The 15,860-nt window shown below is 29.9% G+C and overlaps 1 protein-coding gene across 1 annotated transcript in view; it reads left to right on the top strand.

Moving 5' to 3' along the window:
* LOC147807765 (dynein light chain Tctex-type 1-like) overlaps positions 1-15,860 on the top strand; it is a 23,296-nt gene extending 7,436 nt beyond the window's left edge. Inside the window, exons 3-6 of the mRNA XM_087166804.1 lie at positions 7,984-8,025; positions 10,061-10,190; positions 14,249-14,326; positions 15,722-15,860. Of these exons, the coding sequence (XP_087022930.1) occupies positions 7,984-8,025; positions 10,061-10,190; positions 14,249-14,326; positions 15,722-15,792 (321 nt within the window). The 3' untranslated portion in view covers positions 15,793-15,860. The remainder of the gene's footprint in view (positions 1-7,983; positions 8,026-10,060; positions 10,191-14,248; positions 14,327-15,721) is intronic.

Genomic DNA, 15,860 nt, shown 5'->3' with positions numbered 1-15,860 from the left:
TTTAATAATTATTTATTATTTTTTATTATTTAATTAAAGTGAGGATGAAAAAATATTGAATTATAAGGTATGAATATTTTTATACCATATTAATCTACATATTTTTCAATTGAAAAATCTAAAGTTTCAACTGTTTTTATTTATTAGAAGCTGAGAAAAATTAAAATTAATTATTTTTAAAAAAATAATTTGGCGACAATAAAGAAATCTAATTGGGGCGATTAATATTAAAATGTGATAAACTTGACTTCGCGCGCGTAGCGTGAAATTTCATTCATATTTTTTTCGCTAATAATCGTTTGCTCATCTTTTTATTTTTATTTCTTTCACACTATAAAATACGATGTTTCTTTTTTAGTCATTTACTAATTTATTTGCAATTTAGTAAAGAATTTTGAATAAAAAATACTTTATTCAACAAATGCCTAGTTTTAAAAAAGCGTGCTTCTGATAGAATACACCAGATTGTGCTTATTTAATGTGATTATTATTTTTTTTTAATTTTGTTTTTCAATAACTGATACAATTTTAATAATATACATACGTATGCATAGATTTGGAATAATATATTTATCAATTTCTTGAATATATATTTTATAAATATTAATAAAAATACGTAGTCAACATTTTTAAACATCTCTCACAACATCGCAAATTTCTCAACATCTTATAGGGTAAACTAAACAATGAAGGAACACTTAAGCTTAGCTTGCCTTTAAAAAAAATTCATAAAAATTTCAAAATTTGTAATTTTAGCTAAATGATGGTGTCGACATATTTGTTATTAAATGCAAATTACGTAAAAAAAAGTTAGATAACTTACATAATATTCTTTTATGCTTTTGGTGGTTTAAATAATAAGTAGTAAGATGACCAAGTGAAGGAACAGTTCTTACCAGTGCATAAACACTAAATTTTCCAGAGAATGAACACTTAATTTTGAGAATGTTTGATGCTCGTTAGGAATCCATAGGCCACACAAATGTCTAAAAACAAGATTTTTCTTGGAATTACGACATATAACCATAGTTAATGAGGAAAATATTACTTTTTTTACAGTCATGGAATGGAAAGTAAAATATGTTTGAATACATAATTTTAAAAAAATGTTTTTCATTTTTTTCTCACAGTTTAATAGTCCGTTCTAAATTATGAATGTTTATCATTGTCTAATCCGATGATGCTTTTATTATTATTATAATTCGATCATTTTTTTTGTTTACTCTTTTCCCCATATTTTTTAAGCTTTTTTTTAAAGCTTTTTAAGTACTTTTTTTCTCTTCGTCATGAGTAATTTATTTATTTTTCTTTTGATTTAACCTTCCTCCTTTTTCCAAATTTTTGGCCAATGTAAATGTATCTTCGAAATTTCTTTTGATTTTCCAGTTCCATTTCCAGAATTCCTCACTGGATAATAAATGAGAAAAAGGAGTTTCGAAGTTTGAGTAAAACCCATCTCTCATTGACTTATATCTAGTAGTTACTTATGAAACCAATTGTTTTTACAACTAACAATGCCTCAAGAGGACTTATCTCAAAATCAGTTTTCAAGATACTTTCATTATTAATGTTAGTTGTCTCAGCTTCAGAGCCGAAATTTGATTATACAATTGTTCTTTTTGAAATAAATTCTTCAATATTGAGAAAAGCACAGGCTATTGGATATTTGGGAGATTAAAATTTTCTGTCAATGTTCCTTTAAAAATTTGCAACATAACTTGTGAGATTTCCTTCTCAAGCTTCTGAAGAAATAGCGCATCGTTACTCTCGAAGCATGTGTTTTGTTGATAAGTTGTCTTGCTCATTAACTCTTGGTGTCTGTTTTGCATGCATTTGTTACAGTCAACGTTTTCTACATCGAATGAAAAAATATCGCATTTCATAAAAGCATTTTAACTTCATCAGTTGATGCCTCAAATCTTATTTAAAAATGGATGTAAAATTTTCTAGACATATTGTTTTACAATTCTTTTGTTTTCAAGATCCAACGAGATTTCCAAGAATTACGTAGAAAACTAAACCAGAAAATTTGTTTTGAGGAACAAAACTTGCTCAGTTTCAAATTGATATGAGATTTATACCTATCCAGAAGAAGCAAAATATGGAATTTGATTGCATTTTTAATTAGCCATGGGTAGAAACATTTGCAATATACTAGTAAAATGTTGCTGCGGTCATCGTTTCATTTCATGAATAGCTTTTTCCAATGAAATATGCAGCAGGGACTGATTCTGTAATATCTCAACGAATTCTTCTGTAAGGAAAAACTACCAATGGAGGTACTTTTTCTTTCTTAGGTACTTTAGAATATAAATCCTTATAATTTTTAAACCCGCAGATTTTTCCCGTTTAAGGGCAGTATTCAACTCTTGTTTCATTCGCATTGTAAATACAATCACTTTATAATAGGATGCCAGGGCTACTTCCCTCCTAAAAATTCTTCTGAAGTTCTTAAAACCAGTATTTCGAATATTATTCTCTAAGGGAAGTTTTGCCTTTTGAAATTATCTTCGCATTGCACTAAGTTATCGGTGGATGTCGCCTTAAAAAAACTTCACCCATTTTTCACCTAGATAATAGTCTTTAAATGGATTTTTCCTACCAGTTCCCGTTAGGACATTAAAGACGGCAATAAGATAATAATTTAGCTAATTATTGGCACAAAATCCTGCAAAGAAATTTTCCATTCCAGCTTTTATTATTATATTTAGTTGTTATATTTAGTTAAAAAACATAATTTATTAAGGAGTCTAAGGTATGATGTAATAACTAATCACTACATTTATAAAGATAAATAATAAATTAATTATTATTATAATTCTTTAAATAAATTTAGCAATTAAATTTGCATATTTAAATGAAATTGTTATAGGAACTATTCATACAACATTTAACTGAATTTTAGGAGTCCTCTATGTCGCTGAACTACTAATTATCCATGTAAAATCATATTTCACACATACTATTCATTCACTGGGAAATCTATTCTCAGTGAAGGAACATGCCTGTTCCTTCACTGGTTAGAAGTTGTTTTTTTTTTATTTTTAACCTAATTTTGATTTATAATATGACAAAAGGTACAAGAAAATTGAAATTTTTCTTTTATTTTCATTAACTTGAAAAAATCCCAGTAAAGGAACACTTGTTTATTCATTGGTTTTTCATCGTTCGGTAATCCAGTTAATAAACACCCCCTAATCTCAGTACTTGCTTATGTTATGATGCTTAAAATAAATAAAACATAACTTCAATGACCATATTTTGAATTCTTTTTATCACAATGAGAAGAAAAAGCATTATTATATGCAATTAATTGTAGTTTAAACGGATAACAACAAACACTGACCTTATAATTTTGTCAAAGAAACAAGGCGTTGAACACATACTAACAAATTCAAAACTTTTTCCAGCGAAGACTCAAAGACTAGGTAACTAAATGCATTGTTAGATGACTTCCTATTGTTAGGTAGTAAGCTACTGTTACCAATCAATCTAAATTGAAACGTTTAAAATCTTATTTCTAAGAAATATCTATGAAATGCTCCTTCATTTGTTGGTTTACCCTATATCATCCTAATCTTAAAAGAAATTTCCGGAAGTGTATCGCAGAACTATTTTACCAACTATTTAATTAAATGTTAACATTTTAAAATTCTTATTCTTTACCATTTTACGTTTATTATTTCTTCATTAATATACTAATAATTTTTTTAGAACTTTAATTTAGATTTTCTTTAATTTAGGTTTCCTTTTCAAATTATAGTCAAGTTTTTTTTTAAAGAATTATTGTCTGCTAGCTAAGGATAAAACCTTGCTAAGAAATTAAAAACATTCAGCTGTTTTTAATTATTTAATGCAAAACAGCTGATTATTTACTTAGCATACTATTTTTTTTGAAAAAAGAATATAAATTATTGATTGTCTTTTTTTTTGTTTTTGTTTCTTGTGACTTCAACTTAGATTATCTAAAATAGTGTTGATGTTTCATAAGTCACTACAAAGAGGATAAAGATACTGAACATAAAAAGCTGTGGAATACGTAGACAATTTTTTTAGTGTCTTAAAATATCTCAGTATCTTAAATGTCGTCCTACTATCTTAGTTGCGAAATTAAATTTTTAATTATCTGACCACGTGTGATTCACTAATTATATCATTATATCTTTTAGTCTTTATGATACTAAGTAGATTTTTTTTTCTGATAATATACTAAACTATTTAGTTTAATTTTTAACTTTAGCATGATTTCCAAGATATTATTGTAGTATAATTTGTTATCAGGAAAATGCCTTATTCTGTTAAGCAGGAAATACTAAAAATTGAAATTTGTAAGGATTCCGAAGCTGTGCCAATTTTAGAGTCATCTGATTTTTAAAAAAAATGCTATAAAAAATACACAATTTCCGAACTTATTTTAATAAAAAAAAATTTAAAAAAAAAACGTTGCAAGTAGGCTAACATACTTTTTACAGAAACTGTGAAAACTAATTTTTCCTATATTTCGTCAAAAGAGGATAAGAATGATATTGCTCCAAGGGACCTACTCAATAATTTCGCTATTTCCAGAATGAAATCTGTTTGATCGAAACTTATTATTCCTTGAAAATTAAAACGAGGGAAAAATTAACTTTTATTATTTATCTAAGCTTATTCCATTTGTTTAATGATAGCGGTATTAAGGTTAAGGATATGCGTCGGAAGCTCCGTTTATTATTATACTATAAGAGCATTAAATCATGTAGCTTGAATAATTTAAAGTAAATTATTTAATAATTTTAAGCAAATAAGGGTGTAAAAATAAACTCTATCGAAATACTCCGAAAGTATACCCTGAAATATACGTAGAATAAACTTTGGAATCGATATATAAAAAATACCTTTTCAAACAACTTCGAGTAGGACGGAAACGCTAACTTGTTTAAAAAAGTTGTCCTTGTAACTATTTAATTTCGATTCCTGGTACTAGGGGACATTCCATTTTCACATTCGACTTTTGAAATTTCAATTGTAAACAGAATTTTTTTATGACCTTAAATTAAAATGTTAAGGCTTGCAGCAAAAAAAAAATTTTTTTTTACTGCATTAATTTTTTTACAAAGTAGTGAATTATTATTTTTTCAATCTAAGAACCTGTGCCTATAACATATGTAAAAGTTATTTTAATATCGAGTGAAATAATTTGATATGTTGTGTAACTAAATGGATAATCCCAAGAAACTGAATCGAAAATATAAAAACTTCATTGATTTAAAAAAATAATAGATGATAATAAAAATAGACATGTTTTGAGCGTCCAATAATAAAAGTCACAAGTTATCCAAGCCTGACAAGTCTTGAGAATGGGCGATTACATTTGAAGACTCGAAACATGTCGACTTTTACTTCCCTCTTCATATGTTTTGAAGCCAGTTGAGTTTTTATCGTCAATTATACTGTTTTACATTTGGGTCTTGATCATTATTTTGATAAGGATTTTACACTAGTTAAAGTAAACATATGCATTTTAATATTTTATCAGGATTCATATGGTCTTTAAAAATGTAAGAACATCAATATTGTAAAAGTTATATTTAACTTAAAAATTAACATTTTGACACCAGATATTTTGAGTTAATGAAATTAAATATTTTATCTCTTAAGTTTTTGTGCCCCCATTTCAGTATCTTAAGGATCTTACGAGCTCTGTTTAAAAAAGATATCATCAGATATATATAAGAAAGCAAAAATAACCATAGTAGCAGTATTTGGTGGTAAATGTAGCTTATCGTAATTGAAGAATATGCTGTGCGACATTTTATGGTGAATTTGCGAACGTATAAGTTTCAGAATGTATCGAAACATGAGGATGCTATTTGCTAATCATCTTTATCCAAAGGAAACGATGTAACCTAAATATCTAGTAGAATGAAGCGATTTTTTAAGCAATGAATCCTACAATTTTCAACATATTATGCAGCATATTACTTTAATATCTTATTCTTAAACATAACATATTTCAATCTTTTTAAAATGCCACTAAACATTCAGCAATTCCTTGAGTTATAGAAAACGAAATATCGTAAATTATAGAAAGCCTTGTGAATGTGCATTAGAATTATTATACAATCTAAATTTTATTTTTCAAGCACTTTTTTTTTCTTCAAACTTTCTTGTCTAGAAGACTCGATTAAAACTGTAAAAATGATTATCCCTAAAATTTTGTATATAGCTATAATAAGTTATGCTCATTTTATTTTAGTATAAAATCCTCGAATAAATATAGTAAAAACAGTGTAATCTAAATAATATCAGATAAAAAGTTCATGTATTTAAATTCTAAAAACTATCATAAATAATTTATAAATCGATTCAAATTTACTTTTCAAAGGAGATTAAAATAATATTTTTTTAGCTTTTTGGACAGAAATCCCCTAAAAAAATTGTTTATGGCCTGGAAACTTCGAGATATTTTCTATTAACAATAAATTAAGCCCCTCCGAGCAATCAATGAACATTATTTCAATTTTTTTACTATCAGAGTTTGGTTGCGTAGCAACCTAGTAAAATTAAGCACTCCTCTTTTGAATTAGTCAATGGGTTATCTTAAAATATTTATTTGCGCAGGCGACTTTTTTTGGCGGTTTTCTGGACTATCGCCAAATATATAAACCTTTATTGCGGCCCAATTTACCACCCAATTTTTTTAAAATTTTGTCTACCCCCACTAATTCAAGGGTCTAGATTCCAAATATGTAAAAAAAATTATATGTTTATTCAGAGAAAGTACGTTTTTGGGTCTGATTTCGTAACTTAATTAATAGTTAGCACTAATTAATTAACATATTTGAGGTCTTCCCCAGGAACCATTAAGATTGACACTTAGTTCGTGAAAATCCGATCATTAGAACGAAAGTTATTCAGGGTGATTCGTTTTTTTTTTTTGCGGACTGTACATACCAAAAAGGGGCAGTTTCAGTCTGTGGCAGAATCGAAGACTTATATCATTAAAACCGAAACTTGGCATAATATTTATGCTACTCTCCTCCTGGTATTGGTAAATGGTAAGCAACGTCGCATATTCCAAGTCTTATATATACACGTGGCTGGTATTATGGCTATAATCAGAAATGGGTTTATTCTGATAGGGCATTTCCCCCCTCCTTTTTTTTCTATTCGTTTTTTTTTCTTTCTGTATGGGTGGGACTGGGAGTGAGTTACTCCTCGTAAATATATGTTTGAACATCGACTTACTTAACATACATATTTGGCTCATATTGGTTTCCTTTGAACCCAATTATAGCAAAAAATCAAGGCGGTTTTACGTAAGTGGGACGCACTTCGACAAACGATAGCGACGATATTTTTGCTGGGAATTATGAAAGTCAGGTCATGCTTTAGTTTGCAGTTTTTTGAGAGCTTTAATTATGAATTTTAAAAAAAATTGTACAAGGCTACTGTCAGTTCCATCCTTTTGTCAGGTGCCAAATGCAGAAATCAGAAAAATAAAAACCTTTCAAAATAAATGTGTAGTAATAAGGTTAAGAGTCTTCTGATCTAATCAAGCAAAAACCTTTTAACATAAGCCATTAATGAAGAAATCACAAAACGACGACTCGGCCACTTCTTAAGAGCAAATAAATCCCATCCTGCAAATCTAGCAAGCACACACTCACCTGGCGGGAAAAGGAAAAGGGGTCTATTATTGTGAAGATGCATATGAAGGAAGTTCTTGACAAACTAGGATTAACAATGCCAGATTGAGGGAAGTATGATGCTCTGCCAAATAAGTATGCTTGGATAAAATGAGCCAGTGTGCACGAAGATGTTAGGTAGGTTGATTATTAAATTTGAGCACTATCCTGCCCAGGCGATTCATAATTATTACTAAATTTTAGTAGGAATTCTTAGAGAGTTTATTGTTTTTGCTTCGATTGTTAATTAACAGTTCACCGTAAAGCTTTTATAGTTTAATAACGATTTTAAATTGGCAATTTTTATTGGTAGGAATTGTTTCCGGCAGATGATGTGACTGGCATAGTTAAGTCGGTGAGTATTTAAATACATAATTTTCTTTCCACTAATCTAATTGCAAAACTTTACAAGACAATCCAACGCAATTTATTTATTTATTTATTTTTTTGCACAAAAGTTCAATGCAATGTTTCAATTTCACTTTTAATCGAGATTCCAACAGTTTTTGAAAAATTAAAAAAAGTGGCTGTAAATTTATGATTTTGAAAAAGTGGCTGTAAATTTTTGACTATAGCAGCGATTATTTACTTCGCAAAAGTTACTGTTATGCTTATAAAATGAGATGGTTAGATAAACTAAAATCTAAGTTAATATCATTTTTTAATTTTTACTAGTTGTGTTAAAAACTAGCATGTTATATAGTTTTATTAATTCGGAAAATGTTTTTTGGAAGTCAAGTACAATTTTCGCAATTTTTTTAATTTGATTTTTTAAATTGAAAATTTACATTTTTTAAAATTATAATTCACCACAGTTGTTACACGTTACCTCATGATTAGAAACAGCGAAGATAGACTTCTTAGTTCACTCGGTAAAAGTGACTACCGGATCTAAAAAGATTCAAAGTTTAACCCGTTACCGTACTGCCTAGTTGTAAGGTCATTGGGAAAGAATTGTACATATTAGTGCCTGGTTCCAGCTAAGAATTTTTGAATTCTTGACCCATTACAAAGTGGGTAATTTTTTGGTGGTTGCGGACAATTCTGTTGGATGGAAATCGGGAGATAGGAGAATCAAAAATTTGCAATATGTTAAAATAAATTTATTCACGACAATTTTATGCTCAGAGGCGTGGTGACTCAGGAGATAGAGCATTCACCTTCCAATGAAGTAAACCGGGTTCGAATCCCCGCGATATTCGGGATAGCGATAGAGTCCCCTTGCCGTCAGGCTAACGGTGGGAGGTTTTCGTGGCTTTCCTCTCCATGTAACGCAAATGCGGGTTAGTTACATCTAAAAGTTCTCCACAAAGTCAAATTTATCTCAATACCTCATTCAGGAGTTTCCTTGTCGTCTGGATTGAGTTCAAAATTACAAGGCTACTACGAAGTTGAACATTAGTAGTTGTAAACCCAAAATTGGGTCGGCTGTTCAACGACTGTTATGAAATAAAATACAATTTTAAGCTGGGTCGGGATAGCCTGGTTGGTAGGTTGTTCGACTCGTGTTCATGAAAACGGGAAAACGGGCGAATTGTGGGAGGTTTTGATGGCTTTCCTCTCCATTTTGTTCAAATGCGGGTTAGTTCCATCAAAAAGTCCTCAACGAAGGCAAATTTCTCCCATTACTTGATCCTTTGCCTTCTGAATTGGGTTCAAAATTCAAGGCTAAGGAGTTGAACATTAGTAGTTGTTAACTCAAAATTGGGTCTGCTGTTCAACGACGCTTATAAAATATAAAATTGTAAAATTTTATGCTGGTTCGACTCCGGCTCGACAAAAACTATTTTGAGCCGTAGAGGCCCAGGGAATAGAGGGCTAGCTTTCGAACGAGGTGACCTCGGTTCGAATCCACCTCTCCAAATGCGATAAAAATCATAAATTTGGCGAATAAAATTGTGTTTTGGCAAAAATATTTGAGAATGGTTTTTTTTCCCGCTAGAAAGAAACTTATATATTTAAATCGATCCTCAAAATTGCGTCGAAATGAATTTTTCTATACAAACCAGTATTTTTTATTCGATTACAGCAATTTTTGGTAGATGCGCCTCATAACCAATTAGAATTGGGTCCAAATAATATAAGCCTGAAACAAACTACCATAAAATAGTTTTCTATAGGGAAAAATAGATTTGCGTTTGGAGAAGACTTTCAAAAATTGAAGAATACTTTTGATATTTGGCCAATTTACTGTCAAATAATGTGAAATCCTTAGCTCGGGCTCTGTGATAGCATGACGCCGTTTCTCCTTCGTGTTAAACACAACATGCAGAGTTGAAAGTTAGACGATTTTATTGTTTAGCATGTCATTAAAATACCACAGGACTTATTTCAGCAAATTTGAAAAATTAGATAGCAAAACACATCAAAAATTATAATTTAATTTTCAGGTAATAAAAGAAGTGTTTGAGACTGATGAAAATATCAATGATGATATTCTAGCCGAACAAAGAGCAATGGCTGTCGAAGAAAAGGTTTTGTGGAATCTTTCCAAACTACAAAAACCATTCAAATATATAGGTAACTCGTTAAGCCATATTTATACACATAATATTAGTTTCTATAATTTCATTTAATATTTTGAAGTATAAATAAAACGTTGATAAATGTGTGGAAGAGTATGAATATAAATCTAGGATGAGATAAAAATATTGAGATTTTGAAATAATAACGTGAATCGATATACTGATTTTACGGGCACATTTTGATTGTGAAATTTTTAACTTGAGAGTGAAATCTGAACTTTATCATTGAAAAAGATTTTTCAACACAATAAATTTTTAAAGAAACTTCCTGATGATTTTTAAAGATGTTTAGACTTATTGAAGTTATATGTCTACAAATCCCAAACATATGTTACGATAAATGCTTCTGTAAATTCCTCTAAGATATGATACTGAAAGAAAACACAAATAATTAAGATCAAAAGGATAAAACTTCTTTGAAAAAAAACGCGCTAAAAAGCAGCAGAAATTTCAGAAAAAAGTATCAATACAAAACAAATGAAATAAAAATATGACCACCGAAGCCGACGTCTTCAGGGGGTACCGGCCCCGGTAGCCATTAAAAACAAAACCATTTCTATTTGAGGGAGAAGCAAAAGCTTAAAATATCTCCCTCAGTACCCCGATGGTTTTGTATAGAGGTCCAGGAAAAACAAGATACATTCAAAAGAATAAACAAATTACGAAAAGAAAATCAATAAAAATCATCAGAAAATTAAAAACTCACAGTCACAGGTCAAGAATCAACTTCAAAAGCGGAGGAAAAGAAAACACTAAAAACTGAAAAACAACGCCCCCTATAATAATGCGCAGTAAAAGTTTAAAAATGATATGAAAAGGTCAGGAGAAGGAGATACGTAGATAAATTAATAGAATGCTTAACTGGGGTTGCTCAGTTAAGACTAGAATTGCGCCCTGTTAAAAGAAAAAATATATAAAAACTTAAAAACCATCAATCATTTTTTTTAATTAAAAAATTAACATTACAAAAATTAAAAGGAAAATCATTTTTACTCAAATTATTTAAAAAATTATCCACAGCTTCCCGAAAACTTTCAACATTATTACAAATTTTCTTGATCCTAACTAATTGCGAAAAAACAAGATTTTTGAATATTTTACTACACAAATTAGTTTTAAAGTTGCAGAAAAAAAATAACATTAAAATTAAAGGCTTTTCTTTTATCAAACACACCAATTTTAATAAAATTGTTAACAATATCAATTTTAAAATCTAAATATTCAATATTAAAGCAATTTTCATTAGTTTTTTTCAGGACCAAATCACCAGGATAAATTGTATAAATAAAATTATAATCGTCACAATTAAATAAAATCAGATCATCAATGTATCGGAAAGCATTAAGTACTTTATGTTCAATAAATTTAGCCTCAAAAAAGTGCAAAAAAATGTTGGCAAAAGCCCCAGAAAAGGAATTACCTTGTGGAATTCCAATAATTTGTTTATAAAAATCTAAACCATTAAAAAGAACATTCTCAAAAAGATTAAACTTGCATAAATCTAACCAGTTAAACCTATCAATTTTTTCATCAAATAAATACTTGTCATAAATACCTTCACAAATCTCAATAATTTTTTCATGTGGTATGCTGGTATACAAATTTTCAAAATCAAAAGTGTTAATGCTGGAAATATCATTACTTTTAATAAAATCCAAAACTTCAACATTACTTTCAATAATAATATTTTTCTCTTCTTTAATTTTAAGCAAAATAATTTTTAAAAAACAAAAAAACTTTTTACTAATATCAGAATTATAACTATTAGTACCACATGCTATAAACCTAAATTTAATCGGATTTTTATGAAATTTAACTATTGGAAATAAATATGGAAATGTAATCCTATTTAATTTAAATTTTAATTTTTTACTAAATGCAATAATTCTTTTTTCAATAACTTTTTTATCTTCTTTTAACTTTAAATAGGTATTATTTGCATTATATTCCCCAATAATCAATTTTTTAAAAAAATATTTACACATAATACAGAAATTATTTGAAGCTTTATCTACAACAGTAACAATGAATTTATCCTTAAGATTTTTAATTTTTCTAGATAAATCATAATCAATAAAAGTACCTTTAGGAAATGAACTAAAACTGGTATTAAATAAATTAAATCTAACCCTTTCAATAATTTTAGCTTTCCACTCAGAAAAACCTTCAACAGGCCAATGATATTTTCTGGAAATTTTTGCAATAAAAAAATCTAGATCTTTTTTAATGGATAAAATAAAATCTTCTTTTTTCATCTTAACTCTGGTTCTAAATTTTGAACCCTTACTTAAAATGCTAATTAGATCCTGATCACCCACAATTCCGATACATTGATGATTTGATTTTATTTAATTGTGACGATTATAATTTTATTTATACAATTTATCCTGGTGATTTGGTCCTGAAAAAAACTAATGAAAATTGCTTTAATATTGAATATTTAGATTTTAAAATTGATATTGTTAACAATTTTATTAAAATTGGTGTGTTTGATAAAAGAAAAGCCTTTAATTTTAATGTTATTTTTTTCTGCAACTTTAAAACTAATTTGTGTAGTAAAATATTCAAAAATCTTGTTTTTTCGCAATTAGTTAGGATCAAGAAAATTTGTAATAATGTTGAAAGTTTTCGGGAAGCTGTGGATAATTTTTTAAATAATTTGAGTAAAAATGATTTTCCTTTTAATTTTTGTAATGTTAATTTTTTAATTAAAAAAATGATTGATGGTTTTTAAGTTTTTATATATTTTTTCTTTTAACAGGGCGCAATTCTAGTCTTAACTGAGCAGCCCCAGTTAAGCATTCTATTAATTTATCTACGTATCTCCTTCTCCTGACCTTTTCATATCATTTTTAAACTTTTACTGCGCATTATTATAGGGGGCGTTGTTTTTCAGTTTTTAGTGTTTTCTTTTCCTCCGCTTTTGAAGTTGATTCTTGACCTGTGACTGTGAGTTTTTAATTTTCTGATGATTTTTATTGATTTTCTTTTCGTAATTTGTTTATTCTTTTGAATGTATCTTGTTTTTCCTGGACCTCTATACAAAACCATCGGGGTACTGAGGGAGATATTTTAAGCTTTTGCTTCTCCCTCAAATAGAAATGGTTTTGTTTTTAATGGCTACCGGGGCCGGTACCCCCTGAAGACGTCGGCTTCGGTGGTCATATTTTTATTTCATTTGTTTTGTATCTAAGATATGATGTAATACACGTTCTTTTGGTCAAAACTCTTAATGGTAAAATGTCCACAAATTAGTAATATCTTTATATAGCATAAAAATATAGTAGTATAATATACTTTTCCATTGTTTACAGCAAATTTTTATTCGTGAGAAAATCACATGGTATCACCCAGTTTACCACATGAATTTCCACATCGTTTTGGTTGTCATCGGCGTAAAATTTATAAAAGTCATAAAAGTTTTCTTATAAAATATTAATTTAAAGGCGTTTACCTGTAATATACATTGTTCTTACTCTACTCTGCTATTATTACGTTTTTGATCAAGTATTGGGAGAAATTTGCCTTTTTGATGGAACTAACCCGCATTTGCGTTACATGGAGAAGAAAACCTCCCACGGTTAGCCTGACGGCAAGGAAACTCTAACCCATTATCCATCTGCCACTGAGGATATTTTACGCCAGCACTGTGGTCAGTGCAGGCTGGAGGCAAAACTCAAATACACCAGCTATCGGTAGGATTCGAATCCGCTTCACCTCATTAGAAGGCAAACGCTCTATCATCCCCTGAGCCACCACGGATCAAGTTTTAGGGATTTTCAAATTTCGTGAACCGAATAAAGTTCACGAACACGGAATAACCGTGAGACATAGTTTGATTTCTTACTATATATATATACTTTAAAGCTCAGTTACTCAAATTCACAAAAATGTCATTTAGATCATCTATCTACTCAGCTATTTAATAATCTTTCTGTCAATATAAATGAGAAGAAAAAAACTCAATTTTCAACAATATCATCTTTGGAAATTTCTTTTATACTAGAGAACTGAAATATGAATAATTTGAAATGAAATATGAATCATTTTCAGTGACGTGCGTGATTCTTCAGAACAATGGATCTGGCTTGTGCAGTTCTGCATCTTGTTTCTGGGATAACACAACTGATGGTATGTTTTGCTTTGAAATATTTAGAAGCCATGCATAAATGTTTCAAAGATATAAATTTTGATCTGTTTCAAATATATAAATGTTTCAAAGGTATAAATTTTGATATATTTCAAAGATATGGTGTTTGAAATATATAAATGATGTTTCAAACTTATAACTACACAGGAAAAATTTAAGTGAACTACGTCAACTTGTCGTCCAGGTTTAATGACATTTTTATGATATTTTAATCAATGTTAAATAGATCCATCAAAGTGAGTTTTCAAGAAAAAAAGATTAAGAGAATGAGAATTGCATTTAATAAAATTAAACTAATAAAATTAAATTAATGAAATTTAAACTAATTAAATTAATTACAAAAGATTACAGAGAGTTGGAGATCTTCGAGATCTCCAACTCCAAACTTTGCATCTATAGGCCGCCTGTTTTTACGGCCCTTCTGAGATATGCCACTGCCAGATTCGACTTGGTACTGCCTGTTTGGAAATCAGACTTCCACCAGACCGAGTTGTATCCTATCGCTCTGGCCACTATACACGAGAGATACCCTTGCCAGCAATAGCTGCAGGTTTTTACTGATGGATCCGCCACTCTTTCAACTGGTAGAGCTGGAGCCGGTGTTTACTCCAAATATTAGAGGCCTCGAAGAACCTCTTAACACTTGGGCAGATAATTTTGATGGAGAAATGTTTGCAATCCTTATCGCTATTACAGCTATTGGTGAACCGTCTGAACAAAACATTGTTATCTTTGTCGATTCTCAGGCTGCTATTCAGACCATTTCTGAATATAATTTATACCCCTCTGAACTTGAATTTAAGTGTAAACTACGCATTGACTCTCTTCTTTGTTCTGGAAGAGAGGTGGTCCTCCAGTGGATCCCTGGCCATTGTGGCATTTACGGAAATGAACGAGCTGACATGTTGGCTAGAGAGGCTTCAGCATTGCATCCATCTTCTCATCCAGTTCCCCTTAGAAATGCAAGGCGGCTTCTTAAGAGCAAATTCAGGCACAGAACAATATCTGCTCTTAGGGACTTAGCTGATGGAAAGTCCTGGGCTAGCCTTCTTGATGACCAGTAGCGCTCTCACCTTTCCCTCCTTCCAAGAGCTGAAGGAGTTGCTTGCCTTAGAATAATCACTGGACATGACTACTTGCAGGCCCATCTATTTAAAATTAACCTGGTCAATTCACCTCTTTGTGTGCTCTGTAACACTTCGCCTGTGACTGGGGAGCATCTATGTGATTGCCCCTCTCTCCTTGACAATCTCTCTTCTTGTGATTCTCCTCTCTTTTGATTCTGGTTCCTTACGAATACATTTACGACTCGCCCGTCCCGAAAAGGTTAAAGTTTTATTATTTATTTCTTGTTAATGAATATATATTGTTTTTAGGTAGCGTGACTGTTCAATGGGAAAGTTCACTGAAATATTGTATTGTCTCAGTGTTCGGATTAGCCATATAAACAGAAGAAAATGTTGTTGTCAAGCGTTAAAAGTTCTTCCGTGCTGTATTCGTCAGTTATAAAATAAA

The sequence above is a fragment of the Parasteatoda tepidariorum genome, chromosome 6, assembly GCF_982258835.1.
Source record: "Parasteatoda tepidariorum strain Cologne lab strain chromosome 6, Ptep-v5.0, whole genome shotgun sequence".
NCBI lineage: Eukaryota > Metazoa > Arthropoda > Arachnida > Araneae > Theridiidae > Parasteatoda > Parasteatoda tepidariorum.
Note: the sequence above shows the minus strand (reverse complement) of the source record. Positions and strands in the feature narration are given on the sequence as shown.